The following is a 27,480-nucleotide window of genomic DNA, read 5'->3' on the forward strand; positions in this document are numbered from 1 at the left end:
CTCTGGGCCCTGCGCCCTGCCCTGCCCCGTTGCCTCTTTGGCCAGCTGTCCGTCTATTGGCTTTGTTGTGCCCTTACTATGTAATAAGCTGGAAAACATAAGTAAATGCTTCCCTGAGGCAAGGGGGGTTCTGGGAACCCTGATTTACAGCTGGTTGGTGTGTGCGGTGGGGGCAGACCTGTGGGGTCTGTGCTGACTCCTGGCAGTGTGTGAGAACCCAGCTGAGTTGTGGGACCCCCCTAGGGTCACGGGGTTGGTTGGGGGGGATGGTCCGTGTTTCCTAGGCAGCCCGCAGGGTGTGTCTTCCAGGTTTGTGCTGTTTTTCTCTCATTCTTATTAGTTGTGCAGAATGTGACACACCTGCACTGAATTAAGCGTTGTACAGTGTAAGTATAGTGATAGTAATCACGCTAAGTTCTCTGCGTGTCACTTCCTTGCTTTGCTCAGAGTTTTCTCCCTTATATGTGTGTCCCTGGACAGTGTTGCTTGCTTCTGGTCACCTGCAGCGGCTGCTCTCACTCTCTGCCACGGGAAAGGGCCATCATGACTTGTTCATTTCCGTCGCCGACGGGTGTGTTGTCTGTCTACACCAGGGTTCCTTTATCCACTGGACTATTGCCGGACGTCTGGCTTGTTTCCCACCTGGGGCATTTATGTGCGCTGTGTACAGAAGGGCGGGCCGCTGTGGCGGGAGTGGGAGCGGGAGCAGCCTCAGCCTCCCCCTGGCCATGTCCTCGTGAGCGGTGTCCTCTTGGGCCGTGGCCACCACGAGGGCTGCTATGGCTTCTGCTTCGAGCAGCAGCCCCGGGGCCTCCCTGCCTTCCCTCTGTTTGGCGTGGCGCCTTTTGCTGACTCCTTGAAGCTGTCTCTTCAGGATTTGGGCCTCTTTCTGTGCATTTTTCCCCTGACTTGGGGGAGTTTTCAAGGGTACACTATAGGCCTAGATGCCATGGGTGGCGGCAGCTGTGAGGACCGAGTCTGGGGAAGGGGGGGGGGGTCTGTGTGGCCCCTGGGGATACCCAGCTGCGTAAGGGCTCCAGGAGGTTGAAAGGCTGCAGGTGGCTAAGGCAGGCTCAAGGCCAGGATCCCCCTCCGGCACTGTGGACACGAGGACTTAGTCATCCTCGGGGTGGAGGGGCATCCCGGGCGCTGGAGTGTGGGGCAGCCTCCCTGGCTGCTTCACGTGCCAGGAGCCCCCAGTCCTGATGAACACGGATGTCCCAGGTGGGGCCTGGCATCCCCCGGGGCATGGTCGCCTCTCTGGGAACCTTGCTCTGGGACCTCACTGAGAGATGGTGTGGGAGGTTGGGAAGTCTGAGGCTTGACTGCGGCCCTTGCAGCCGATCCACGCTGAGTCCTGGGCCTGTGATGGGCACAGCCAAGACGGGTTCGCCCCGCCTTGCTGTCTCCCTAGGTATGGCCTCCCTTGGGGAGTGTCCTCATTGTGGGCCAGCTTGTACATTGTCAGAATTCTCTTGTTCTGACACTGACTTGCCTTGCCTACATTTTGGGGTTAAAGTGTATTTTCTTACTGAAGTGATCGTAGTAGACGGCAGCTGATTGTTGCTGACAACGTAGATGGAGTGACAGAGACAGCCTTCTGTGGTCCCCTGTCGTAATAGATGTCCATCTCTGGTGATGACCTCAACCATGTCCAGCAGCTCCCTCCCCCAGGAGTCTCAGGACTGCTGCTTACAGGAGCAGGGTGGAGGGGCTCTGGGCTCTGAACCGGGGACCCTGCAGGCAGCCAAGGGTGATGGCAAGACCCACATATGACGATTCGGAGAGAGTCTCTTGGAAATGTCAGTGGACCAGGCAAGTGAGATGATGTCCTCCAGGAGATGGACAGATCACCCTGACAATGCTGCTTTACTTGGATTAGAAGTCATCAAGCCCCAGGAAGATAGGGAGGAACCTTAAACACACATGACTAAGTGGAAGAAACTGTCTGAAAAGTCTCCACACTGTGATTCCAGCTTTGGGACATTCTGGAAAAGGCGGAGCTCTGGAGAAGGATCGGTGGTTATGGGGAAGGGGGGATGAATGGGCGGGGCCAGAGGGGTTTAGGGCAGTGACTCTGTTCAGTGATACAGCGACACTGGGTGCCTGTCAGTGTACATACATCTGTCAAGACCCACAGAATGAACCCTGACACCAGCTGTGGATCCTGGGTGATGACGTGTCTGTGTGGGTTCATCGATTGTACAGATGCACACTGCTGGGGAGGCTGTGCATACGTGGGGGCGGGCGAGCCAGGAATCTCTACCTGCCGCTCAGTTCTGCTTGAACCTAAAACTGCTTTAAAAAAGTGTTTTTTAAAAGAGACTCCCTGGTCCAGGTGTGTGGTTTTTGATCCTGCCAATCCATCAGGGTTAAGGGCAGCTTCTTGGGTCAACCCCTCAAGGTCTGACCCCACTCCTCTGGGAATCTTGGGGTGTCTTAAGTGACTCAGGGGGCTCTTCTAAGCAGGCAGGGTTGGATGGCTATTTTTCCATAGCTGCCGGATTCATACCAGGCATGTGTCCTTTGCTGTGGATAAATTTGGGGTTGCACATCCATCTCAGCATTGTGTGCTCCGTGGTGAAGTGTGGCTGCTCAGAACAGGCCAAGGGGTGAGAATTTCATCATGTTCGCATCACCAACTTCTGTTTTTGAAACAAGTATTACGGACACGTAGTCATGTATACTTTTGATCTTAAAATAGCTTCTAATTTTTGTTTTTAATACAGATAGACTTTATTTTTACTGCTTTCTCCGTGATCATGCTTTCCATGTACTGCGTGTTTCACAAATGTGGCAAGCATGTTGCCACATTTTCCAACAGCATTCCTTCAGTTTGTGTCTCTGAGTCACGTTTTGGTAATTCTCACGAATTTTCAGTTATTATGTGATGGTGATCTGCGGTCAGCAATCTCTGGTGTTACTCTCACAATTGTCTTGGGGCTCCACGAACCTCACCCACATAAGCGTGGCACTATCATTTGTGGAAGTGATAACAAAGCAGGTGGAATATTATGTACCTTCGTTGATAAGGGTTTGGGAAAATCAACTCCAGCTGTGAAGGAAGTTCTCCTGCAGTTAAAATGCCATTAGATGGCATCGGCCATGATGGAGAAACCATCTATGAGAGGAAGAGGCCATTGATTGTGCAGACTTCACTGTTGACTTATTTTAAGAATCTGCCATGACCACCCAGTCCACAGTGGAGGCAGGGCCTTCACCAGCAAAAATACGGCTTGCTGGGAATTCCCTGATGGTCCAGTGGTTAGGATCTGCACTTTCACTGTTGAGGGCCCAGGTTTGATCCCTGGTTAGGGAACTAAGATCCTGCCCCATCCCCCCAAAAAAGGTGGCTTGCTGAAGCCTCAGATGATGGTTAGCGTTTTGTGCAATGAATTTTTTTTGGCTGCACCAGGTTTTATTTGTGGCACATGGGATCTGGTTCCCTGACCAGGGATCGAACCCTGACCCTCTGCATTGGGAGCTCAGAATCTTAGCCACTGAACCACCAGGGATGTCCCACAATAAAGTATTTTTAATTAAGGTGTGTATTTATGTTTTTTAGACACAATAATGTGGCACATTCAGCAGACTACAGAATAGTGTGAGTGTAGCTTTTACGTGCACCAGGAGACCCCCTAGTTTGTGTGACTCACTTTATCGCGATATTCGTTGTATTGCGGTGGTCTGGGCCCCTCCCTACAATACCTCCTACATCTGCCTGTATAATTTACTGCATCTAGATCCTTTGTATACCCTGGCCTTTTTTTTTTTTCCTTTGTAAAAAGGAGAAAAAATACTTCATTGTTAGCAATGCCATGTGTAAATCAGACTGCAAAGACTAATATACCGTTTTCTCCCACGTTCCTTACTTTAACTTCGTATGTGTAACTGTTTTAGATAAGTATGTAAACACTCCTGAGTGAAGCATATCCTTCTAATATTTCACAGTCCTTTCCTCCCTGTCCCACCTGTAGGAACCCCAAGCCTGTGCGCTGTGCACTAGTGTTGTGGCTAAACATTAGTGTTGAGGAAGGGTCATCCTTGGGTCAGTCACTTTTGGGGGCTCAGCTGTTGCCCCAGGGGGTGCTCTGAGGTGCAGGGTCGCTGTGGGGGGGTTACTCTGCTTTCATCTCTGAGGGGCAGTCTCGGGTGGGGAGCCCTGAGTCCCTGCCTCCCCTAGCTCAGGGCTTCCCTCTGGGTCCTCCTCTGGCTGCTCTGGAGACTGTCTCCGTAGTCTCAGTTTTCGGCAGTTTGTCTGTGATGTGTCTGGGTGTGATTTTCCTCTGTGTTTCGTATTGCGGAGAACCGGCGCTAGGTTTATGGAAGTTGTCAGTTTATGTCTTTCACCAGCTTTGGGTAGACTTGAGCTGTCAGTTTTCCAGCTGTTTTCCCTGCCCCTCCTTCCCTGGGTCTCAGGTGTGCGCTTGCGGCACCTTTATTGCACCCTTTTCTGACTCTGCTGTGTTCAAGGCGTCCCTCTTGTCCCACCATCATGCTGCCACCTCTCTCCTCAGCTTCCGCTCCCTCCTCAGTCCCTGCTGTTTCCCTTCCCAGGATTTCCACCTGATGGTTCTGTGTAGCTTTCCTTTCTCTGTGAGACGTCCTCTCTTTATTCATTACGAGTATGTTTTCTTTTTGGCCCTGAGAGCATGGTTACAGTAGCTGAGTTGAAATCTTTATATGTTGATTCCATCCCTAGAGACATCTCAGGGTTGGTCTTTGCTGGCCATCTTTTGTTTTTCTTCTTGGATATAGGTTATAGTTTCCTGTTTCTAATTATTTTTTACGGTAAGCAGGTGTTTTTTTTTTCAGTCTTTGTTGCTGCGCGGCTTCTCTTAGTTGTGGAGAGCGGGGGTTGCTCTCTAGTTGTGGTGCTTGGGCTTCTCATTGCGGTGGCTTCCCTTGTTGCGGAGCACGGGCTCTGAGGCACATGGACTTCTGTAGTTGCGGCACACAGACTTAGATGACCTGTGGCATGTGGGATCTTCCCGGACCAGGGATCGAACCTGTCTCCTGCATTGGCAGGTGGATTCTTTACCACTAAGTCACTAGGGAAGCCTTCCTGTTTCAGATTTGAATAATTATGGACTGTGACCCAGACATTGTGGATGGTGTGTTGCAGACACTCTGGATTCTGTTGTGTTCTCTGCAGAGTGTTGGTTTTACAGGGAGGGGTGTGTTTTAGGGCGGTGACCTTGTCTGGGCTGGAGCTCTGGCTGTGTGTCCTGCAGTGGGCTGCAGTGCAGGCTGTGCGCGGTATTCTGGTGGGGACGGGGTCCTGGGGTCCGTGGGGCAGGGTTCATGTGAGGCTGTCCTCCCCTTTCTTGTCTCCCCTCACTTCCCAGCGGCTGCATTCGCCCAGGATCAAAGCTGGGGCAGGACCCAGTGGTCTCTCCTGCCCTGCGCTGTGGGAGAGTCACTTGCAGACAGGGCTGCAGGAGGCTTGGTCTGAGGATGGCTGCACAGATGTTAGCAAGAACGGACTCTGCCTGGCCTCCCTAAGCCAAGGGGTCCCTAGACCGCCTGGAAATCATGTGCAGAGAGCATGGTGTGCTGGCCTTTCACCAGCTGACCAGCTTCTGTGTTGAGGTGCCAGTGTGGGAGCATATGTTTGTGAGCACCTGTTTGCCCCTGGGCACTGCTGACGGTAAAGCGTCTGCCCCTGGTAGCTCAGACAGTAAAGCGTCTGCCTACAGTGTGGGAGGCCTCTCAATCCCTGGGTCCAGAAGATCCTCTGGAGAAGGCAATGGCACCCCACTCCATTACTCTTGCCTGGAAAATCCCATGTACGGAGGAGCGTGGTAGGCTACAGTCCATGGGGTCTCAAAGAGTCAGACGCGACTGAGCGACGTCACTTTCACTGCAGAAGCAGGTCTGCAGGGCTATGTGCTCGGCCAGGTTCTGCACACCTGGGATGGTCTCTCTGCTCTTTCCCTTTTAAATCATTAACTGCCGGTCCAGGGTGCAGAAAGGGGTCATCCCTGCACAGGTATGGGACTGAGGCTCCAGGGGATTAGTAATTGGAAGCCTGCTGGAAGGATCTGGTGACTTGTGTTCCATTGTCCGACTCGGTCATGGAATATATATCAGACGCTGGCTGAGGGCTCACGCTGGGGGCGCCTTCCCCAGGAGCCTGTGCTGGAGCCCCCAGAGGTCTGGGGTGACGCTGGATGCAGGGTGTAGCCACTGGGAGCAGGGCTGCTGTGCTGGCCACCCTGCTATTGGTCAGATCAAAGGCTCCTCCTACTCTTGGGAAGGCGGGGCGGGCACCAGACTCCCCCACAGCCTGGTGACAACTGGACTCCCATGTTGGCAGGTTTGGGTTTTCTTGCGACTGCCACTGTAACATCTGTGCGTGTCTCTGGATGGGAGCCTTATGTCTCATGGGGCACATTCCTTGCTCTGGGCTTTGTGTGTCAGTCCAGGCTTTTGATTGGTATTCTAGTATGAGTGCTATAAACCCAGGAAACCCAGGAAAATTGAAAACATGTGTCCGCATAGAGCCCTGTCCCATGGCAGCATGTGTCGGAAAAGTGGGAAGGTGGGAGGGCTCCGAGCCCTGCCCTGCTGGGAGAATGGACTGGTGGCCGTGGAGCCGAGCGCAGATACACTGCAGCACCACTGAGGGGAGGGCGGAGGCTGCAGGGAAAGGCTGCTGGTGGCGCGAACTCAGAAATGGGGAGCCCTAGGGGAATTTGCAGCGCCGCCTGCCCAGGGTGGCTGGTCTTGGAGGACCTGGGGGCCACAAGGGCTGGAGGCAGACAGTCCCCACCCCCCAGCGGCCCTCATGTGCCTACACTGTCTGGATGGCCTGGCCCCAGAGTGAGCAGGGGACCTGTGTGGGCCCTCTCACTCACATGGGCCACGAACACAAGTCCTTCAGGGGCTGGAACATGCTGGTGAGCCCATCTGGGGACTGCTCCTGTTCTCCCCCAGCCCCTCTGCCTGCCCCTCGGGAGGAGGGCCCATGGGGGATCCTGGGCAGTCCATCACACTGACAGGATTTCTCAGGATAGCAGCCATGTTGTCATACCCATACAGTGTGACTCCTTGGTCTCATGTGTATGCTGCAGTGGTTTTTAGTCTGTTTAATTCCAGAACATCCATCACTCCATCCTCATTAGCAGACACCTCCCCCCTCCCTGGCCCTGACAATCAGGAGCTCATTCTTTGTCTCTGGATTTGCCTCTTCTGGACATTTCCCATCGAGGGACGTGCACACTGTGTGTTCTGTGTCTGTCATAGGCTTCAGCCAGACACTTGAAAGTGAGAATTGCTCAGTTGTGTCTCTTTATGACCCCATGGACTATACACAGTCCATGGAATTTTCCAGGCCAGAATACTGGAGTGGGTAGCCTTTCCCTTCTCCAGGGGAAAGGATTCCCAACTCAGGGATCGAACCTAGGTCTCCTGCGTTGCAGTTGGATTCTTTACCAACTGAGCCACAAGGGAAACCCAAGAACACTGGAGTAGGTAGCCTGTCCCTTCTCCAGGGGATCTTCTGGACCCAGGAATCAAATCGGGGTCTCTTGCATTGCAGGTGGATTCTTTACCAACTGAGCTATAAGGGAAACCAGACACTGGCAGCTCCTCAATTTTTCTTTTTTCATTTTAGGCAAAATATATCTCTCAGTGCATCGATGAAATCAAGCAGGAGCTGAAGCAGGACAATATCGCAGTGAAAGCCAACGCGGTCTGCAAGCTGACCTATGTGAGTGCTGGCCACTCGCTCTGTCAGGCGGGGGGCTGAGACCCTGTCTCTCCTCATCTGTCTCCTCATCCTCTGGGCCCAGGGAGTTGGGGGAGAGGGGCTGGGCAGGAGCCTAAGACCCTGGCTCTATTGCCACAGCTGCAGATGCTGGGCTACGATATCAGCTGGGCTGCCTTCAACATCATCGAAGTGATGAGCGCCTCCAAGTTCACATTCAAGGTGAGGGGACAGCCCGCTGTGGGTCCTGAAGCCCCTGGGTGGGGTCCTGGGGGAGGGAAGGCGTGTGTCGTGTGATGAGGCTGCAGTGGGAGGGGACACAGTGGCAACCACTGGAGACCCATTCCCATCATACATCTGCCCAGCAAGGTCTTAGCACCATTAACACCATGTTTTCTTTTCCATTATAAGTAGCGTCAGTGAAGTTAAGGTTTGTAGGGGTGGTTATGTATTTTGTGATACAAATTAAATTTGTAACCTTCCAAAAAAAAAAACCTACCACAGGCAGGCACTGATTATCCCCCCAGAGCCTGCCACTGGTCAGTTGTCCTGGTGCTTCTCAGCACCCTCTGCCTTCATCTCATGGAGCCTACTCGTGCAACTTTGAGACATTGCTTTTCTATTACTCGATATAACAACTGAACACGTCGTCTCCCGCTTTAGTAAATGTCCTGGAAAGCAGTCTTCACCACCAGCAGCCTATTTAGGGGTGTCCCGTGGTTCTCCCTGGGAACACGCCCTGCAGGCATCTGAGGCTGAGGCTGTGTCCTCCTGAGGGACCTGGACATTCATGCTGCCTGCCGGTTTCTCCTGGGGAGGAAATGAGATGCTGGGTGTGCCAAGGTTGGGCTGGTGCCCTGCCCGTGTGTTGGAGTGTCACACGTTTGTGTGTGGGTGTGCCTCCAGGCCACCCCAGCCACAGAGATGGGAGCCCATGGTTATGCCGTGTTTGTGAGACTCATTCTATCAGCTGCTGAGCAGGCGGTGAGGATGTGCAGGGCAGTGACAGGCCATGCTGGCCGACTTGACAGCCACTGTGTTCCAGAGACCATGCACTCGGGCGGGGTGTCCTCTTCCTGGTGGGGGATGGGCCGGCCAGGGCTGCGTGGCCCGCTCCCCTGTGCCCAACGCCTCTGTTGCACTCACAGCGAATTGGCTACCTCGCGGCTTCCCAGTGCTTTCACGAAGGGACGGACGTCATCATGCTGACCACCAACCAGATCCGCAAGGTAGGGGCCTCTCACCCCGCCATGGAAGCATGTGGAGAGGGGGGGTTAATGGGCAGTGGATGATTTCCACCCTCCTTGGAAGCAACAGTGGTGGGCAGCATGTGTGGCTCTCCTCTCGAGTTCTCTTAGTGTTGGGGAACTGCCCCCAGTCACTCTTTTCGACCCCTGCCCCCTCTTGTGGGGAAACCTGAGAGGGTGGCACTTTCTGCCCACTGGGTGCTGGGCATCGGCTGGTGTGTCTCTCCGGCCCTGAGTGGTTTTCAGCTCTGTGGTGAGAGCAATGAGTGCTCCATTCTGCCCTGGCCTGGGGACTTGATCAGCTCTTGCTGAGAGTGGTCAGGGGCCCATCAGAGGCACCTTTCCTGGACAGAACTGCCATGAGCCTGCGGCCCTGGGTCCTCAGATGGCTGGGGGAGGTCTGCTACCCAGGAGCTGGTGTGGTCACCCTGCAGGTGACTGGGCTCCCGGGCAGGCGCTGTGGGGCGGGCAGGCTGCAGGAGTTGCCTGGAGGCCTCCGCACATCGTGAGGTGTCTGCTGCCCGTGTCAAGCTCTGCGAGCCACTCTGAGTGGAGGGATGTGCTGTGAGGCCCAGTCTCCACATCCAGGGTTGCAGTGAACTTTTAAGAGCCTATGTTTTTGTACCGTCGCCACAGTCTAGGAGGTTAACTCTTCAGACACTTCTGGGTGCACCTTTTATACATGTGAAGTGTGGGGAGGGTCCCCCTCTGTGCCAAGATGGGGCTTCCATGCAGGTCAGCGGGAGCTGAGGCTGGGGTGTCAGGCAGGGCAGTTGCGCTTCTTCTGCTGGTTCTTTGCTCCCCGAGAGGTGGGGCTCCAGTGGAGGCTTCTCGACACTTGCGGAGGGGCCTAGAGGAGTCATCCATGGGTGTCTCCCTGTGGGGGCGCCTGCTGCGTGCCTCTGGGCGGTCAGGGCCCTGGGTTCTGCAGCTTTGCCATGTTACACACCTGGAGCGAGGGGCAGCCCTCACCTCTGTCCCCCCAGAGTCATCCTAGCTCTTCTTGGTGACAGAGCGGAACTGGCTGCTCCTCATGTATCCTTGTTCTGCACGTCTCCAGACCCAGGGCAGGGCTGGCGGGCACAGCTGGGGCCCAGCAAGCCGTGGTCTGTGCCCGCCTCTGACCCTTACATTCCCTTTCCAGGACCTGAGCAGCCCCAGCCAGTACGACACTGGCGTTGCGCTGACTGGCCTATCCTGTTTTGTTACCCCAGATCTTGCCAGAGACCTGGCCAACGACATCATGACACTGGTGAGTCTGGGAGTGGGCCCTCCCCTTGCCTTTAGTGCCTCGTGTGCCAGGATAACCTGGTTGTAAAGTCATGCTGAGGACACTCGGGCGGGTGGAAACAGCCTGGGTTCCTGGGGTGAGCTGGGACACCTAGTCACTGTCTCCCCCTCCGTCATCTGACGGGCCCGACTTTCACCTCACCTCCTCTGGAATGGTCCTCTCGGGAAGGGCAAGGTCTGGCTGGGGGTGGTGGTGGGTGCTTGACCCATCAGGTGTGTTCTTACTGAGGCTGAGTGGCAGTGGTAGTGGTCTCAGTGGGCAGCACGGTCAGGTGGTCTCTGTCCAGGACACCTTTTATCTTCATTTGGGTGCAGTTTGATGTCTAGTGGCTCTGTTCATCTGAAAAGCAGAATTCCCAGCCAGCTTTGATCTCTAGGGCGGGCAGGAACCTTGTTGTGAAAATGTGGATGTGTTCTTAGAAATCGCAGCCCTCAACTCTAGTAAAAATAAGAAGGAAAGGAAAATGAAACTGGAATTGACTCTAAAACAACCACAAAAGAACAAAGACCTCATGGCCCTGAGAGGGTTGCCAGCGCCTCATTCTCCATGATTGGGAGGCGCCCCATCTGACCGTGTCACAGCATGTGCGAGGGTGGTGCGACCCTCCCTGAGCGTTCTGTCCAGACGCAGCCTGTTTGCTGTGTGGGTGCTCCAGTCTTGGTTTGCAGTCTTGAAGGCTGTGAGTAGAGTCAGCTTCTAGGTCCGGGGCCTGTTGTAAATGATGTGTCCACACATGCTCCCGCCCCTTTGTCCACACCGTGTCCCTGGGCTTCCCAGCGGCCAGGGCAGACTCTGTACAGAGACCCTGTCTGACAAAGCCAACAGCACTGACCCTCTGGCCCACTTCAGGAGGCGTGAGGACCCATTCAGGTGACGGTGGTCACACGCCCACGGGAGGGCGATAGGGATTTGTCTTGGTGCTGGGTCTAGAGGGCAGGGCAGCTTTCTCAGGCCAGGTTCCCAGGGCCCCAACAGGTGAGGAGTGTGCCCACCTACAAACAAGAGGCCCTCGTGGCCAGAGCACAGTCCTGAAAGCAGGGCAGGAGCTCTGAGGTCCCATGTTGGGGTGCAGAGCAGCATCCTGCCCTGGGGACAGGCCTCGGTGACCAAAGGATCTCATGGCCAAGGCTGACAGTGGAGGTGGACCTCGGCCTCCAGAAGGCAGGGTGGGGTCGTGGACTAAGGGAGGCAGGATTTGATTCTAAGGCACTGTTGCGTGGTCCTGGGCTTGGTGGGGAGGAGGGCAGTAGAGTAAATGTGCAGACCAGGCTCAGAGACCAGGAGCCAGTTAAGTTGGAGAGAGGGTTTTCCTTCAGGTGATAGAGATGAGATGCGGGCAGATGTGGGAGATGAACACAGGAGGGAGTGGAGGTGAGGGGGGTGGGGGATGAGCAGGGGGTGGGGGCCAGGAGTCAGACAGGGTAGTAGGAGGTGAGCAGGAGTTGAGCCGGGAGTAGAGGGTGAGATAAGGAGGTGAGGGGTGCGGGGCATAGGGGCGTCAGCAGGGAGACCTATGCCGTCTGCCCCACAGATGTCACACACCAAGCCGTATATCCGGAAGAAGGCGGTGCTGATCATGTACAAGGTGTTCCTGAAGTACCCTGAGTCCCTGCGCCCTGCCTTCCCCCGCCTGAAGGAGAAGCTGGAGGATCCCGACCCTGGTATGTTAATTTGAGTTAGAAAGGCCCTGTGGGGCCCGTGTAACTGAGGACCTGTGGAGGGGTGCTAGGCCTTGGGACCCTGTCCTCGACCCTCCTCTACTTTCCCACCAACCTGGAGTCCACCTTTCTCCAGACCACCCTGTTCCTGTGTTTTCGGTGTGGGATTCAGAAACCAAGCCCTGGGTGCTGTTGGTGTTCATTCCTCTCCTGGGGTGGCGTTGCTTCTGGGCCAGCAGACCTCACATTCGCTCCTTGGGATGTTGTTTTTTGGGATGGGTGTCCTGTACCTTGAGTGACTGACCCTCTGGGGACACCCCTCGAGGTGGCTGGGGGGAGCCATGCCCATAGGCCACAGTGCGTGGGGGGCCACCTGCTTCGGAGGACACCCTGTTACTGATGGGAGCCCTCCCTTCTCAGGAGTCCAGTCGGCAGCAGTCAACGTCATCTGCGAGCTGGCCAGACGCAACCCCAAGAACTACCTTTCCCTTGCCCCACTCTTTTTCAAGCTCATGACCTCTTCCACCAACAACTGGGTCCTCATTAAGATTATCAAACTGGTAGGTGTTCTCCTGGCCTGCCCCACCCACTGCCAGAGGGTCTCTGGGTGTCCTTGGTGAGGGCCCCAGACCACTGTCCCATCCCTGCTGTGAGTGACGGCCAGCCTCTTCATCCCCTAGTTTGGTGCTCTGACCCCCTTGGAGCCAAGGTTGGGCAAGAAGCTGATCGAGCCTCTCACCAACCTGATCCACAGGTAGGCCTGGGGCCGGTGTGGGAGGGCGCCCCCAGGAGGGATGGGGGGAGTGGCAAGCAGGCCTGCAGGTCTGCCATAGCCTGGAGCCATGTCCTTGGGCGCTCCTTTCCCCAGTCTGCAAACAGCCACAGTTAGGTCAGTGGGGAGAGCTGTCCTGCTCAGCTCTGGGGCCCAGGGGTTCTCACTGGTCGGGTTGAATAGCCTGAGGTGACCGTGTCCCCACCCAGTTCTAGAATGTTGTAGGAAACTTGGGGTGCCTATGGTTGAACTGTGGGGATGGAGCTTCCAAGTGCCAGGAGATCGTGCTCCTGGGATCCCCTGGGAGGTGGCCAATGGCTCAGGACACTGTTGGCTCTGCTATTATTTATATATTTATTTGACTGACGGGTGTTAGTTGTGGCACTCAGAGTCTTTAGTTGCAGAACGTGAACTCTTGTTCACATAGAACTGCATGTTCCAGCATGCAGGATCTAGTCCCCCAACCAGGAATCGAACCTGGGCCCCCTGTATTAGGAGCGTGAAGTCTTAACCACTGGACCACCCAGGGAAGCCCCTGTTGTTGTTTGAAACAAATCAGTAGTCATTATGAAGTAGCCATGGTTTTCAAAGCCTTCATATGAGGCCCTCGGACTTGAGACTTGTTTTGTGGCTCAACGCTGGTGGTCCATTCTCTTGACCTTTGGGGGTTTGAACTAAAGCATCACTGAGAATATCAGAGTGGAGTGGGTGGACACACCTGGTGCCTGAGTGACCTGGCAGGGGACTAGGGTGGGTTGCGACTCTGTATTCCTCCTGCCAGGTCAGGCCACCTCCCTGTCAGAGTGAAACCAGCTAGCGGGGTCTGGGCTGCTAGAGAGGGCCCTTTGGGGAACTTGGCTTCTCTTCATGGGGTTCACAGAATCAGAAGATGAGTCCTTGGGCTCAGTGTTTTCCCTGAGACAGTTCCCTGGGGATCTTGTTGGGGTGAATGGGAGGCAGGCAGCCTCCGTCTTCCCGGCTCCTCTGTTTCCGTCTCCAGCACGTCTGCCATGTCCCTTCTTTACGAGTGTGTCAACACCGTCATCGCAGGTGAGTGCTGGGGTGACCCGCTCTGGATCAGGGTGCTGTCGCCGGCTAGGGGGCTGTTCCCAGGACCTCACCAGCAGGTGCAGACACCCCTGGAGTTGAGGTTCCCACTTGGGAAGCTGCCTGGCCTGGCTCTGTGGACATGTCAGCAACTGGACACTGCTGTGGCCAGAACCTTTGCCGCCTCAGGCTCCATTGATAAACGCTGCACCGCCACCAGCAAGACTGTCTTCCTGAGCATTCTGGAGCAGGCCTCAGGCTGCTTCTCGTGTGGTGTCCTGCATAGGAGCTGCAGCCAGGAGGGTCCTTGGAGGGTACCTGTATGCCCTCCCCACACAATCTGCTAGAGCACGTTAGCTGTGGGTCACTTGTCCCTGCAGCCCCATTTCCTAGAGGTGGGAAGAGGGAGGTGGTGGCTGGAGGATTCAGTGTCTCATTGGCTGTCCCTGCCCGGAGCTTGGGCTGCTCCTCAGAGACCCACGGGCCGCTATAAGTTCAGCGAGGCTCAGGAAGCTGGCCCCGGGCCCACGCTCATGACCACCGCATGGGCCATGAGTATCACCGAGGATCAGCAATGGTCACAGAGAGGAAGGGCGAGCATGGGACTTGGGAGCAGGGGAGGCTGGCTGGAGATTGGCCCTTTTGTGTGGGAAGGTCCACAAGGAGGACCGAGGTGGGGCGGGACCGCAGACAGCCCCGGCCCTGGCCATGGGCAGAGTGAGTGAGGGTGCAGATAGGAGATGGCCTGTTCCATCGCACATCACAGTCAGCAGGTCCCAGGCAGGGTGGCCTATGGGCCTGCCCCCGGGCACTGTGGTCTGCTCCCCGGGCCAGTCACGTGGGCCCTCACCCAGTGATCTGTTTCAGTGCTCATCTCCCTGTCATCCGGCATGCCCAACCACAGCGCCAGCATCCAGGTATGTCCCAGGACCCAGGCTCCCCTCCTGGCTCCAGGTCACAACTCCATGTGGGCATAGACATGAGCAGTATTACTCTTCTCTTTGTAGCTCTGCGTTCAGAAATTGAGGATATTGATAGAAGACTCCGATCAGAACTGTGAGTTGCTCGTCCCTCCAGGCTCTGCAGGGCCTGGGGGTGCCGCTACACATCTGCACAGTGGCCTGGTGTCTTGCTGTGTGGCTCAGCCCTTTGCCCATTGAAAGTGTCTTTGAACTCAGCCCTCTGCCCGCATCCATGGGGAGGCAGGACCTGACTGCAGGGAGGGGTGGGGAGGCTGTGGCAGCACAGGGGAGACGTCAAGGGTGCACCAAAGCCCGGTAGGAGCAGGCCGGGCGTTGGCAGACCTCCCCATGGGCCTACAGTCTCCTTGGAGGTTAACCAGACAGGCACTCCTGGTGGCGCTCCAGATCTGTTGGTTTTGAGCAAAGGTCACCAAATTCTTCCTGGGAAGGGCCAGGGAGTAACTCAGGTCAACCCTGCAGGCCGTATGGTCTCTGCCAGGGTAGCATAGAAGTTGCCTGGCGGGTGCTGGCAGCATGTCACGTGCCAGTGATGCTGCTGTGGATATGGGCTGTGGCTGGACCTGACCTGTGGCCCAGTTGGCTGCCCCTGGCATAGACAGTCGTGTGTTTGGGGTGCTAGAGGTTGGCAGTGAGGGGAGCCTGGTGCCTGGGAGATGTGGCCAACAGGGCCCAGGTGGTTGGGGTGTAGCTGCAGCCTGGCCTCGCCCTCGAACCTCGTGCAGGTGTGACAACTGCCCACTGTCTCTGCAGTGAAGTACCTGGGGCTCCTGGCCATGTCCAAGATCCTGAGGACGCACCCCAAGTCTGTGCAGGCACACAAGGATCTCGTGCTGCAGTGCCTGGACGACAAGGATGAGTCCATCCGCCTGCGGGCCCTCGATCTCCTGTACGGAATGGTGCGTGCCTGCCCTGCCGCCCACACTGCCCCCCTGCCGGCCTGCCCCCTCCCTCACTGTCGCTGCTCCCAGGTGTCCAAGAAGAACCTGATGGAGATCGTCAAGAAGCTGATGACCCACGTGGACAAGGCCGAGGGCACAACCTACCGTGACGAGCTGCTCACCAAGATCATCGACATCTGCAGCCAGTCCAACTATCAGCACATCACCAACTTCGAGTGGTGCGGCCTGGGGGCCGGCGGGGCCGGGGCAGGGTGCCGGGGTGGCGGTGGGGCTGGCGGGGCCCTTCACAGACCCGTCCTGCAGGTACATCAGTATCCTCGTGGAACTGACGCGGCTGGAAGGCACCCGCCACGGCCACCTCATTGCCGCACAGATGCTGGATGTGGCCATCCGCGTGAAGGCCATCCGCAGGTTCGCCGTGGCACAGATGTCTGCGCTGCTTGACAGCGCGCACCTGGTGGCCAGCAGCCCGCAGCGCAGCGGCATCTGCGAGGTGCTCTACGCGGCTGCCTGGATTTGCGGGGAGTTCTCTGAGTGAGTGGAGGGTGGCCGTGGTCTCTTCCTCCAGGTCCCCTCCCTGAGCCCCAGCTCCAGGTGGGGGATCACAGCGGGTGGCAGGAGCCTGGGACACGGAGCTGTTGGGGTGGCCACTCACCAACCCTCCCATCCCCCAGACACCTGCAGGAGCCCCAGCAGACACTGGAGGCCATGCTGCGGCCCAAGGTCACCACGCTGCCCGGACACATCCAGGCGGTGTACGTGCAGAACGTGGTCAAGCTGTATGCGGCCATCTTGCAGCAAAAGGAGCAGGCGGCAGATGTGTCCGCAGCCCAGGAGGTCACCCAGCTCCTGGTGGAGCGGCTGCCACAGTTCGTGCAGAGTGCGGACCTGGAGGTCCAGGAGCGGGTGAGCAGTGGCTCGTCCATCTGAGGGCAGTTCAAGGGGGGGGGCCCTTTTGTGGTTCCCCACTCTTGGTCGGGGGCAGGGCTGGCCAGTTTGGTGCCCCTGTGCTGGGGAGGCCCCAGGTGGTCTCATAGGAGCAGCCTGGCGGGGGGCAGTGGGGATGGGAGACGGTGAGGGAGTGGGAGGCCTTGGAACGTGAGTGGTCAGCCCGAGCGAGATGCAGCACAGGTGACTGCGGATCCTGGTGGGTGCCGACAGAGGATGGAAGAGAGCTGGTTCACGAGAGCTTGGGGTGGCAGCTAGGCACTGGTGGCCTGGCAGCCTGTTTCATGAGCCCTATGGTGATGCAGGCCCCAGTGGTCTCTGCAGTCGTGGTCAGGTGTTGGGCGTGAGCTTGTCTGTCGGCTGAGGGCCGTGAGCCCAGGTTGGCTGTGGTCCCATCCCTGGAGCTGAGAGGAGGCACCCTGGTGCCTCCCAGAGGTCGGGGGCCATGTTCTTGGAGCGATTGCCCAATGGGGTGTCACTCCTTCAGCCCTGTAACCCTTTATCTTGCTCAGAACCCAGTTTCTGTCACTAACTCTTTCTGAAGGAGATGGCAACAGGTCTGTGTTTTTCTGGCTAGGCCCCATGGCCAAGTGGCTCCTCATAGAGCCTTCCAGACATTCTGAGCCAGGCTCTAGTCAGAAGCAGCAAGGTGTCTGTGTGTGCTGTGCCCTGTAAGGGCTGAGTGGCCTTCAGGGCCGGTCCTCCAGGGTCCCCTCCTGACTTCTCTGGGGCCCCCACAGGCATCCTGCATCTTGCAGCTGGTCAAGCACGTGCAGAAGCTTCAGGCCAAGGACGTGCCAGTGGCAGAGGAAGTGAGTGCCCTCTTTGCCGGGGAACTGAACCCGGTGGCTCCCAAGGCACAGAAGAAGGTTCCAGTCCCCGAAGGGTAAGTGTGCGGCCATTAGCAGACCTGGGGTCAGGTGGCATGAGGGGCCCCCCAGGCTTCTGTCCAGCCAGTAGTGGTGGAGGGAACGGAAGGACGTTCCCTGAGATCAGGAGACCAACTCCTCACACAGTGCAGGGTGCTTGGCTGCTTCTCTGGGGCTCTGCTGTCCCCACCCTGGTGCCGTCCCTGAGAAGGTAAGTGGGCGGTCCTTGCCTATCGACCTTGGGGCGGTCAAGCTCCACCGTCCTTGGTCTGTCCTCTGTGCCCACGGCCGCTGCCTGGCCTTCATGTCCTGGTCTCCAAGGGGACAGCAGTGTCCAGGGCCGGGCCTGCAAGCCAGAGCCACCATGTGACCCCTGTGCCCCACAGCCTGGACCTGGATGCCTGGATTAATGAGCCACTCTCGGACAGCGAGTCTGAGGATGAGAAGCCCAAGGCCATGTTCCAGGACGAGGAGCAGCGACACGCCAAGCCACGGGCGCCCGAGGCAGATGAGCAGGAGCTGGCCCGGGTGAGGCAGGGCAGTCGCTCTGGCCTGTGGCCCATGCCCCTCTGGGCAGACCTTGGGTGGGCTTGTTCTCTTGGGCCAGAGCTCCCCAGGAAGAGCTGTGGGTCCTGACCGTTGGCCTTTTGGGTGTGGGGTCTGGGGACAACGTGCGGACTTGGGTATGAGATGTGCATCGTTCCCTCCTCTGCTCCTCCCCTGCCCCAGCCATGGAGCTCCTGGGTGGTCCCATCCCTGTGCCCCAGCCATGGAGCTCCCGGGTGGTCCCACTGGCCGCCCCTCTCCACCCCTCCCCATGCTGGCTTCCCTCTCTGTTGGCCCAAAGCCAACAGTGAAAGTGGCGAGGGGTCCTGTCCTCTAGGTCTGGCTTGTGCAGGTAGTCTGGGAGGGTACAGGGTGAGCACGCCACACACCCACTGATATGCTCACTGAATCCTGTCCCGCAGCGCCGCGAGGCCCGCAGGCAAGAGCAGGCCAACAACCCGTTTTACATCAAGAGTTCCCCGTCCCCCCAGAAGGTAAGGCTGGACTCCTTGTTCTGGAGGAACGGGCCAGGGCCCCATCTGCTCTCCATCCCTGGGCCATGTGAGGCTGTCGGCAGGTCCAGGGGCAGGACCACAAGGGGCCCTCAGTAGCAGCAAGCGGGGAGGAAGTTCTGGGTGGTTGAGCTCAGGCTCCTCTGCCTTAGCGGGAAGCGAGTGAGCATGAGGGACATGGGGTTTTTGCAGGTGCCACTGCCACCATCTGTCCCCCTCCAGCCAGCAGACCTGTCGGCTGCCTTGGGCTCCCCCAGGGAGACATGGCTCCACGTGTGTCAGGCTTGCTGATGCCAGCTTTTCAGAGGCAGGAAGCCCTGTGTTTCTGTGCTTCCAAAGTATGACTTTCAACTTGAAAAAAGATTCAAATGATAAAATGGGCAAGTCTTGCTCCCGTCCTGTACTCCCTGCACTGACAGACCCGCCCCTCTCCATGAGCCCTGCTCTGCAGCTTCAGCGTCATGCTGGGCCCTCTGCCCTGCGTGGTGATCAGCCTTGCTGTCTCCCCACAGCGGTATCAGGACGCGCCAGGCGTGGAGCACATCCCCGTGGTGCAGATCGACCTCTCGGTGCCTTTGAAGGTGCCAGGCAAGTGTCTGCGTGGGGTGAGGGTGTTGCGGACCAGCTTCAGACCTGCCTCAGCTCTGGCTCTGTCTAGCCAGCATCCTCCCCCCCATTGCCCTGCCAGCAGGGGTCGTGTACACCGGTCCCTAGGTCCAGGGTTCAGGGCCCTACACCGCCCTGGGCCCCCTGTCTGCATCCCAGTAGTCAGGGCAGTGTCCCCCAGGTGGGAGCAGGGCGTGGCTCTCAGGCTGTGGGGTGAGCACCCACGTCCCAGCAGGGATGCCCCTATCGGACCAGTACGTGAAGCTGGAGGAGGAGAGGCGGCACCGGCAACGGCTGGAGAAGGATAAACGGAAGAAGAAGAAGCGGGAGCGCGAGCGCCGTGGCACGCGGCGTCACAGCTCGCTACACACGGAGAGTGACGAGGACATCGCACCTGCCCAGCGCGTGGACATTGTCACTGAGGAGATGCCTGAGGTCAGTTGCCCACCCCGCCCCTGGGCCCCTGGTCAGCTCTACCCTGTGCGATGTGAGCACCTCCTGCACTTCTGTTCCGTTAACTGTCTGATCCACCGCTCACGCTGAGCGCCAGGCCCCAGATCAGATGCTCTCATGGGTGTGGACCTGCTGGTTTGTCTCTGAGAAGGGAGGTGGGGGCCCAGTGGGATTGTGGGGAGGGTGGGTTAATCCAGACACAGCGTTCCTGTCATCCCTCAGAATGCCCTGCCCAGTGACGAGGATGACAAAGATCCCAATGACCCTTACAGGGCCCTGGACATCGATCTGGATAAGTGAGTATTGGGAGTAAGGCCAGGGCAGCTGCCCATGGGGCTGGACGTGGCCTGGGTTCCCCACATTGTGGTCCCTCCCCCTGTCCTCTTTTGATTGCTCAGCATGGCCTTGGGGTAAGGGTCCCGGCAGCAGAGTGGGCTACTTCCCCCCAGGCCTCATCCCAGGCCACTCATCCTGTGACCACCCCCAGGCCCCTAGCTGATAGTGAGAAGCTGCCCGTCCAGAAACACAGAAACGCTGAGACCTCCAAGTCCCCTGAGAAAGAGGATGTCCCCCTCATGGAGAAGAAGAGCAAGAAACCCAAGAAGAAGGAGAAGAAGCACAAGGAGAAGGAGCGGGAGAAGAAGAAGAAGGTGGAGAAGGTGAGAGGCCAGGCTCACTTGTCTTATCAGACGGGGTGGGGCAGGGATGTCCTGGGCTGTTACCTCCCCTTCCCCATGGTGTGCGTGTCCTGCACATGGAGGGAGGGTTCGGCAGAGCTACCACACACAGGTTGTGTTACCTCGCTCCCGAGTAACACGACTTTGCCTGGATGTGTGGTTCCGGTAGGTGCCTGGACCCATGGCAAGAGAGCTGGAGTCACCACTGGCTCCCAGCGCACTCAGGTCCTGTGGGGCTTAGTGTCCTGTGCCTGTCAGGGCAGCCACGCCTTCTCAGGGCCCGTCCAGCTTCTCCAGCTAAAGGCCTGTGTTCCTGTGGTTTCAGGGTGAGGACTTGGACTTCTGGCTGTCTACTACGCCACCTGCTGCCACACCAGCCCCGGTAAGAGCCTGGTTGTGACTTGTGCTGACTACAAGTGCTCCTCAGCTGGACACCCGTGCTTTTCAGCCTTGGATAGCTTAGAGGCATTAGGGGGCTCCCCACTCACTGGGGGCAGAGGGATGTGGGGTGATCGTCAGGTAGACCAGCCAGGTCTGGGCTGGCTTGGTTCCATGCTCAGGGTCTTGTGCAGGCAATGGTTTCGTGGTGGGCCCTTGTCTCAGAGCCAGGCAGCAGCCTTGGGCAGCGGCTTCGTGTCTGTGTCTGGGGCCTGGTGGCTCTGGGGTCTTCTGGATCAGTGCTAGCCAGCCTCATGCTAGACCTCCTCTCCTGTGTGCTGGCCACCAGCACTTGGAGGGGGAGCCATACACCGTCAGGAGGGAGGCTTATCAGGGCAGGGTATTCCAGGGTAAGGCAGGTCAGGGGGCGCAGGACTCCCCATCCTGGGCCTCGGCTGCCTTTGAAGTCCCCCACCACCAACCCCGGCCTGGCCCCCCCATAGGAAGAGCTGGAGGTGAACACCACAGTCACTGTCCTGAAGACGGGGCAGGAGGAGCCCCGGGGAGAGGAACAGGACGCCGATGAGGACAGGGAGCAGGACCTGGAGAAGGTGGGGGCGCGTGTGCGGGGGCTGGGCTGGGGGCGGCGCTCCCGCACTGCTGGGGCTCCTAACAGCAGTCTCCTGTTGGCCAAGCTCGCTGGGTCCTAATTGCGCAGTGCTGTTGGGCTGTGGCTCTTTAGAGGAGCCCAGGGCTGACTCAGGCCTGTTCCCGCTCCAGAAACCCTCCAAGCACAAGAAGAAGAAACACAAGAAAGACAAGGAGGAGCGGCCCAAGGACAAGAGGAAGTCCAAGAAGAAGGTGCCGCCAACGGACGAGGAGGCTGCTGAGCCTGTGGAGAACGGCACACTGGATGAGGAGCCCCTCCCGGTGAGGGTCCTCCCAACCCAGCCGGTGCTGGAAGCCTCTGGGACGTGGGGTCTCCCTGTCCCCTCGTTCTCACGCTCCTGATGTTTCCTGATCGGTTGGGGGGGTTGGTTCCCAACAGCCCTCACCATCACTCTCAGGTCCTCACTGCCCAGAGCTGACATGTTTCTCTTTTGTCCACAGCCCATGTCCAGCTATACCCTTCTGGCTGAAAATTCTTACATCAAGATGGTAAGCGAAGCTTGACTTTCAGGAGGTGGGGCCATGAGTGCTTGAGGCTCAGGGCTCCTTTCTCTGGACATGAGGGGGTGCCCACACTCTCTAGGCATGGGGTCCCCAGTGGCTCCCCTGCACCACTGACCCTGGGTCCTGCTCTACAGACGTACGACGTGCAGGGCAGCCTACAGAAGGACAGCCAGGTCACAGTCTCCGTGGTCCTGGAGAACCAGAGCGACAGCTTTCTCAAGAGCATGGAGCTCAACGTGCTGGACTCACTCAATGCCCGGCTGGCCCGGCCCGAGGGCTCCTCGGTCCACGACGGTGTCCCCGTGCCTTTCCAGCTGCCTCCTGGTGAGTGAGCCTGGCTCAGCGGCCTGGGACAGCAGTGCTGGGGACAGACCCTGGCAGCCTTAACTCCCCGCCGCCTGCCCAGGTGACGGCATCCTGCACCACTCCTCAGGCCCATGTCTTGCCCGCACCAGGTATTTCCAACGAGGCCCAATTTGTGTTCACCATTCAGAGCATCGTCATGGCCCAGAAGCTCAAGGGGACCCTGTCTTTCATTGCCAAGGTACGGGGGTGGGTGCCCCAACGGTCAGTCATGCACCCGAGCTCGAAGGCCCTGCCCCGCACCCCCTTGCCCTGCGCCCCCTCACCTTGACCCCCTCTGCCCCACAGAACGACGAAGGCTCCACCCACGAGAAGCTTGACTTCAAACTGCACTTCACCTGCACCTCGTACCTGGTCACCACACCGTGCTACAGGTGCGCTGCCCTCCCTCCTGCCCCCAGCTCCCCGCTTTCCTACCATGGGGGGCTCCAGACAGTCATCTCCACAATGCTCTCTGACCTGAGGAGAGGATGTGGGCGGGGTGTCAGGTGACCGGCTGGCACCTCAGGCTCAGCACATCCCCAGCAGCCCAAACAACAGGCCTGGCATCCCTCCCTGGACCAGACGCTGGACTCCAGACCCAGAACACGGGCAGGGCTGGGTCCTCTTGAGGCCTTGCACAGTGGCGTGCAGGTGGCTGCCCTCCTCTGTGGGCACACATGCTCGTCCTTCTCGCACATCTGCGTCCTGATCTCCTGTTCACACCAGGACCCCTATTACATTGAATTGGGGTTCTGTCACCAAACCCAGTCACATTCCCACGGCCTGGGTGTCAGGGCTGAAACTTAGGGGCTTTGGGGACACTGTTCAGGTGTTGACTTCTTACAGGACTAGTGCAGACCCTGAGCCACAGGCCCTCAGAGGAGGTGCCCACCCCCGGGCGGGGCCCCCTGTTGCCACCCTCTCTCTGTCCTTCCCACAGCGATGCCTTTGCCAAGTTGCTGGAGTCTGGGGACCTGAGCATGAGCTCGATCAAGGTGGATGGCATTAGTATGTCCTTCCATAACCTCTTGGCAAAGATCTGTTTTCATCACCGTTTTTCTGGTAAGACTGGACATAGCTGATAGACTGCTTGGCCTTCTTCCGGCACACGGGCCTACCCCACTGCCTGGGGCTGGCCCAGCCTCACATCACCCTCTCTTGCAGTTGTGGAGCGAGTGGACTCCTGCGCCTCCATGTACAGCCGCTCCATCCAGGGCCACCACGTCTGCCTCCTGGTGAAGAAGGTGAGCCCTCAGGGTCTGGAGGGCCTGCCCAGCTTCACCACTGTCCTCCAGTGGAGCTGCTCTGCTCTGAGTTCAGTCTGAGATGATTTTGCTGAAGGCTCTGACCCTGTGCTCCTGAGCAGTGTCGGCCTTTCCTCCGCCTGGCGCGTTCCCTCCTTGCACATCTCCTGGAAGAGGTCATATTTAGTCAGTGTGTTTCTTGTGGCATATTATTGTAGAATTCAAGGAAAGCATCTGGGTCTGGGGAGTTCTTTTCTGAAAAGTTTTTATCTGCAAGTTCAGTTTCTTTTTTTTCATAACTGCTTTATTCTTTTTTAGAAATTTAATCTTGGTTGCTCCAGGTCTTTGTTGCTTGCTGCAGGCTTTCTCTAGTTGCAGTGAGCAGGGGCTACGCTCTAGTTTTGGTGCAAGGGCTTCTCATTGCATGGCTTCTCTTGTTGAGGAGCATGGACTCTAGGCACACGGGCTTGGTTGCCCCTCAGCAGGTGGGATCTTCCCAGACCAGGGATGGAATCTGTGTTCTCTGCATTGGCAGGTGGAGTCCTGTCCACTGGACCACCAGGGAAATCCTGTTTCTTTGATACTTTTAGGGTTCCTTCCTTTGTCTGTTTCTTACTGTGTGAGTTTCAGTAGTTTGTAGTCTTCAAAGAGGTTGGTTTCATCTGGATTATGGAGGTGATGGTGGATCAAGTCATCTGGTTCTTTTCTTTTCCTTTTAGTGTCTGAGGGATCAGTGGTGATAAAAGCTTTCATTCCTGATATTGGTAATTGTCTCCTCTCCTTTTTCTTGGTTATCTTGGCTAGAAGGCTTATTTATCCATTTTGGAAGATCAGTTTAGTAGCCAATTTTTTTGAAGAGTTGGAGAATTCCCTGGAGGTCCGGTGGTTAGAACTCTGCACTTCCACTGCCAGGGACTGGGTTTGATTCCTGGTTGGGGAACTGAGATCCCACAAGCAATGGCAATGCAATGCATGCGTGATCAGTTGTGTTCTGCTCTTTGCAACCCCTTGGGCTGCAGCCCATGAGGCTCCTCTGTCCATGGGATTCTCCAGGCAAGAATGCTGGAGTGAGTTGCCATTCCGTTCTCCAGGGGATCTTACTGACCCAGGGATTGAACTCAGGTCTCCTGTGTCTCCTGCTTTGGCAGGTGGGTTCTTGCCCACTGAGCCATTTGGGAAGTCCCCACAAGCAATGAGGTGTAGCCAAAAAAAAAATTTTTTTTACTGAATATTGCTGCATATCTCTTTATTTCTGCCTCCTTTGGATTTATTTTGCTGTTTTGCAAATATATAAGGTGAAAACTTAGACCTTTCCAACAGGCCCGTCTCTTCTAATAAAGTCTTTAATGTTAGGAACTTTTCTCTAAATAATTGTTTAGCTGAACCCCACAGGATTTTATGATTCATTTTCATGTGTATACAGTTCCAAATACTTCTAATTTCTATCACTACCTCCTCACTGACCTGTGGACTTATTTCTAAGCATTGGGAGAGTTCCCTGTTGCCTCCTGGCCCTTGGTTTCTGGTGTGACCTCTCAGGCCTCTGAAAGGTGCTGAGACTGGAGCTCTGTCCTGAGTGTGCTCCCTCTGGACAGCTGTTCTGTAGGTGTTCCTGCGATATGTGTGTTACCCAGATCCTGCTGGTTGACTGCTTTTGATTCTTCTGGATCCTTGCAGATTTTCTCTCTGCCAGTCCTCCACGAGTGAGCAAGGAACATGAAGCCAGTGATGGTCCACTGGTCTACTGACTGTGGGCCGTTAGAATCGTGAATCTGGGCGAGTGGATCCCCTCACCAGTTGGTGTGTTCGTCTCTGTCCTGTGGTGTGTCTTTGCTCTGAAGTCCACTTTGTCTGGTGTCAGTACAGCCATTCTGTGTGTGTGTGTGTCTGTGTGTGTTTTTTTAATAACGTTTATTTATTTGCTTGGGCTTCCCTGATAGGTCAGTTGGAATGAATCTGCCTGCAATGTATAGGAGACCCCGGTTGGACTCCTGGGTCGGGAAGATCTCCTGGAAAAGGGGATAGGCTTACCTACTCCAGTATTCTTGGGCTTCCCTTGTGGCTCAGCTGGTAAAGAATCCACCTGCAGTGTGGGAGACGAGATTTGATCCCTGTGTTGGGAAGATCTCCTGGAAAAGGGAAAGTCTACCCACTCGAATATTCTGGCTTGGAGAATTCCATGGACTGTACAGTCCATGGGGTCACAGAGTCAGACACGACTGAGGGACTTTCACTTCACATTTATTTACTTACTTGTAGTAGCACTGCTGGGTCTTTGTTGCTGCATGAGCCATTCTCTAGTTGTGGCACACGGGCTTGATTGCCCCTCAGCATGTGGGATCTTTCCAGACCAGGGATGGAACCCATGTCCTCTGCCTTGGCAGGCAGATTCTTTACCACTGAGCTACCAGGGAAGCCCTCTTGCTGTCATTTGGTCTGTGCTTATGTGGCAAATCCTTTGTGGTAAACCTGCCTTTATCCTTGTATTGGAAAGGATTTCTTATGGATACCATGTCCTGATTCATTCTGTCAGTCTCTTTCAGTTGTACTGTTCAGAGCATTGTGCTTAAAGTATTACTGATATTTTTGGGTTTGTCTTGCAGTTAGCTTGTTCCCTGTGTCTTTTCTTTCACCCTTCTGCTCTCGCCTTCTGTGGCGTATGTGAGCGTTACCAGTGTCCCACGTTTATATGTTAACAGAGTCTCTGTGTGTCTGGAGCTCTGGGGACTATATCCCCACCCTTGGTGTTCAAAGTCTACTTGGAGCTCAGGCGGAACATGAAAACCTCACACTGGCTTACCCTTAACCCTCCCCCTATATAGGAGGTGGTCTCAGGTTTTGCTTCTGCAGACACTGAAGGCACCTTTTACAGATTCCGGAGACCTCAGGAGACAAGACAGCATCGTCTGCTCACCTGCGTGCCTGCTGTTTCTGTTGCTTTCACTGCTCATTCCACCCTTTATTCTGCCTCATTTCTCTCTGTCTAAAGAACTTTAGATCAGGTCTGTTGGCTGTGTGAGTTCTCTCAGTTTCCTTCATCCGATCATTCTTTGTTTTACTGTTTGTCAAGGCTGTTTTTGGTGAGTATAGAATTTTTGCTTTGATGTTTTTTTCTCACACAGTGCTTCAAAACTAGGCCATTTCCTTTTGGAATCTCGGTTTCCAATAGGGAATGTTTTCCCTTTATGAAGAAATGCATTGTTTCCCCCTGGCTGTTTCAGGTTTTCCTTTGTTCTTGGTTTTAGCAGTTTGTGACATGTCTTGGTATTGACTTCATTGATTTGGGCAGTCTGCTGACAAAACCCTCCATCCACGTGGTGTCAGTAAAGCTGTTGGGAACGTAGGGAATTGAAACGGCGGCAGGGCCTCCCTTCCAGCATCTTCTGCCAATCCCTGGGGCTCTGGGCCCCGCACTGTGTCTGGACCCCTGTCCCTGCCCTCTTCTCATTGCGTGCTGCCGAGATTAGAAATGAGGGGTTCGAGTGTGCTTTCACTGGACTTAAACTTTAGTGATATTTCCACTCATCCTGCACAACCTTTACCAGAGGGGTTCCCTGGAAGGGGACCTAGCTCCTGTTAATAGTGTGGAGTCTGTTGAATGTGCTGATCTGTGCGTTTCTGTCTTTTGCACAACTCAGTTCTCAGCTATGATTTTAGGTACCTTTTCAGCACTGCTTTCTCTGTCTCGGGTCCCTGTGATGTGAATCTTTGCTACTTCACCCACCCCCACCTCCTTTCCACTGGTCTGTTCAGATTGGATCATTTCCATTAATCTCTTGTCAGGGTCATAGACTCTTCTGTCATGCAAGTTCTGTTGTGTGCAGCTGGTATATTCCAGTCTAGAAGTTCCCTGGGTAGATCTTTATTTCTTCCATTTCTTTGCTGAGATGTTGTGTTCTCCTGCTTGCTTCAGGGATGTATGTGATTGCTGATGGGAGGTTCTTGGAGTCACTACTTTAAAGCCTGTCAGGTGATTCTGACATCCATTTCTTCTCCGTGGGTATTTGTGGGTTATCTTTTCCACGTGAGCTAAGATTTCCGTGGTCTTGGAGTGCCGAGTGATTTTGGAAGTTTTGAATTGGAGTCTGTGGGCCTTCTTCACACCTGTGGAGAAGGCTGGC

At 56.2% G+C, this 27,480-nt stretch overlaps 1 protein-coding gene across 1 annotated transcript in view; it reads left to right on the forward strand.

Annotated features, from left to right (window-relative positions):
* The window catches only part of AP3D1 (adaptor related protein complex 3 subunit delta 1), a 33,359-nt gene that overhangs the window by 4,415 nt on the left and 1,464 nt on the right, over window positions 1–27,480 (forward strand). Inside the window, exons 2-31 of the mRNA XM_027969936.3 lie at window positions 7,619–7,714; window positions 7,853–7,933; window positions 8,860–8,940; window positions 10,103–10,210; window positions 11,781–11,910; window positions 12,328–12,467; window positions 12,588–12,661; window positions 13,680–13,729; window positions 14,594–14,643; window positions 14,734–14,782; window positions 15,460–15,605; window positions 15,678–15,826; window positions 15,912–16,142; window positions 16,283–16,514; window positions 17,297–17,442; window positions 17,812–17,953; window positions 18,394–18,465; window positions 18,996–19,071; window positions 19,325–19,524; window positions 19,765–19,838; window positions 20,030–20,201; window positions 20,545–20,601; window positions 21,101–21,208; window positions 21,378–21,527; window positions 21,708–21,755; window positions 21,905–22,094; window positions 22,226–22,314; window positions 22,422–22,507; window positions 23,056–23,177; window positions 23,280–23,359. Coding sequence (XP_027825737.1) covers window positions 7,619–7,714; window positions 7,853–7,933; window positions 8,860–8,940; window positions 10,103–10,210; window positions 11,781–11,910; window positions 12,328–12,467; window positions 12,588–12,661; window positions 13,680–13,729; window positions 14,594–14,643; window positions 14,734–14,782; window positions 15,460–15,605; window positions 15,678–15,826; window positions 15,912–16,142; window positions 16,283–16,514; window positions 17,297–17,442; window positions 17,812–17,953; window positions 18,394–18,465; window positions 18,996–19,071; window positions 19,325–19,524; window positions 19,765–19,838; window positions 20,030–20,201; window positions 20,545–20,601; window positions 21,101–21,208; window positions 21,378–21,527; window positions 21,708–21,755; window positions 21,905–22,094; window positions 22,226–22,314; window positions 22,422–22,507; window positions 23,056–23,177; window positions 23,280–23,359 — 3,429 coding nt within the window. The remainder of the gene's footprint in view (window positions 1–7,618; window positions 7,715–7,852; window positions 7,934–8,859; window positions 8,941–10,102; window positions 10,211–11,780; window positions 11,911–12,327; window positions 12,468–12,587; window positions 12,662–13,679; window positions 13,730–14,593; window positions 14,644–14,733; window positions 14,783–15,459; window positions 15,606–15,677; window positions 15,827–15,911; window positions 16,143–16,282; window positions 16,515–17,296; window positions 17,443–17,811; window positions 17,954–18,393; window positions 18,466–18,995; window positions 19,072–19,324; window positions 19,525–19,764; window positions 19,839–20,029; window positions 20,202–20,544; window positions 20,602–21,100; window positions 21,209–21,377; window positions 21,528–21,707; window positions 21,756–21,904; window positions 22,095–22,225; window positions 22,315–22,421; window positions 22,508–23,055; window positions 23,178–23,279; window positions 23,360–27,480) is intronic.

This window comes from Ovis aries, chromosome 5, assembly GCF_016772045.2.
Source record: "Ovis aries strain OAR_USU_Benz2616 breed Rambouillet chromosome 5, ARS-UI_Ramb_v3.0, whole genome shotgun sequence".
NCBI lineage: Eukaryota > Metazoa > Chordata > Mammalia > Artiodactyla > Bovidae > Ovis > Ovis aries.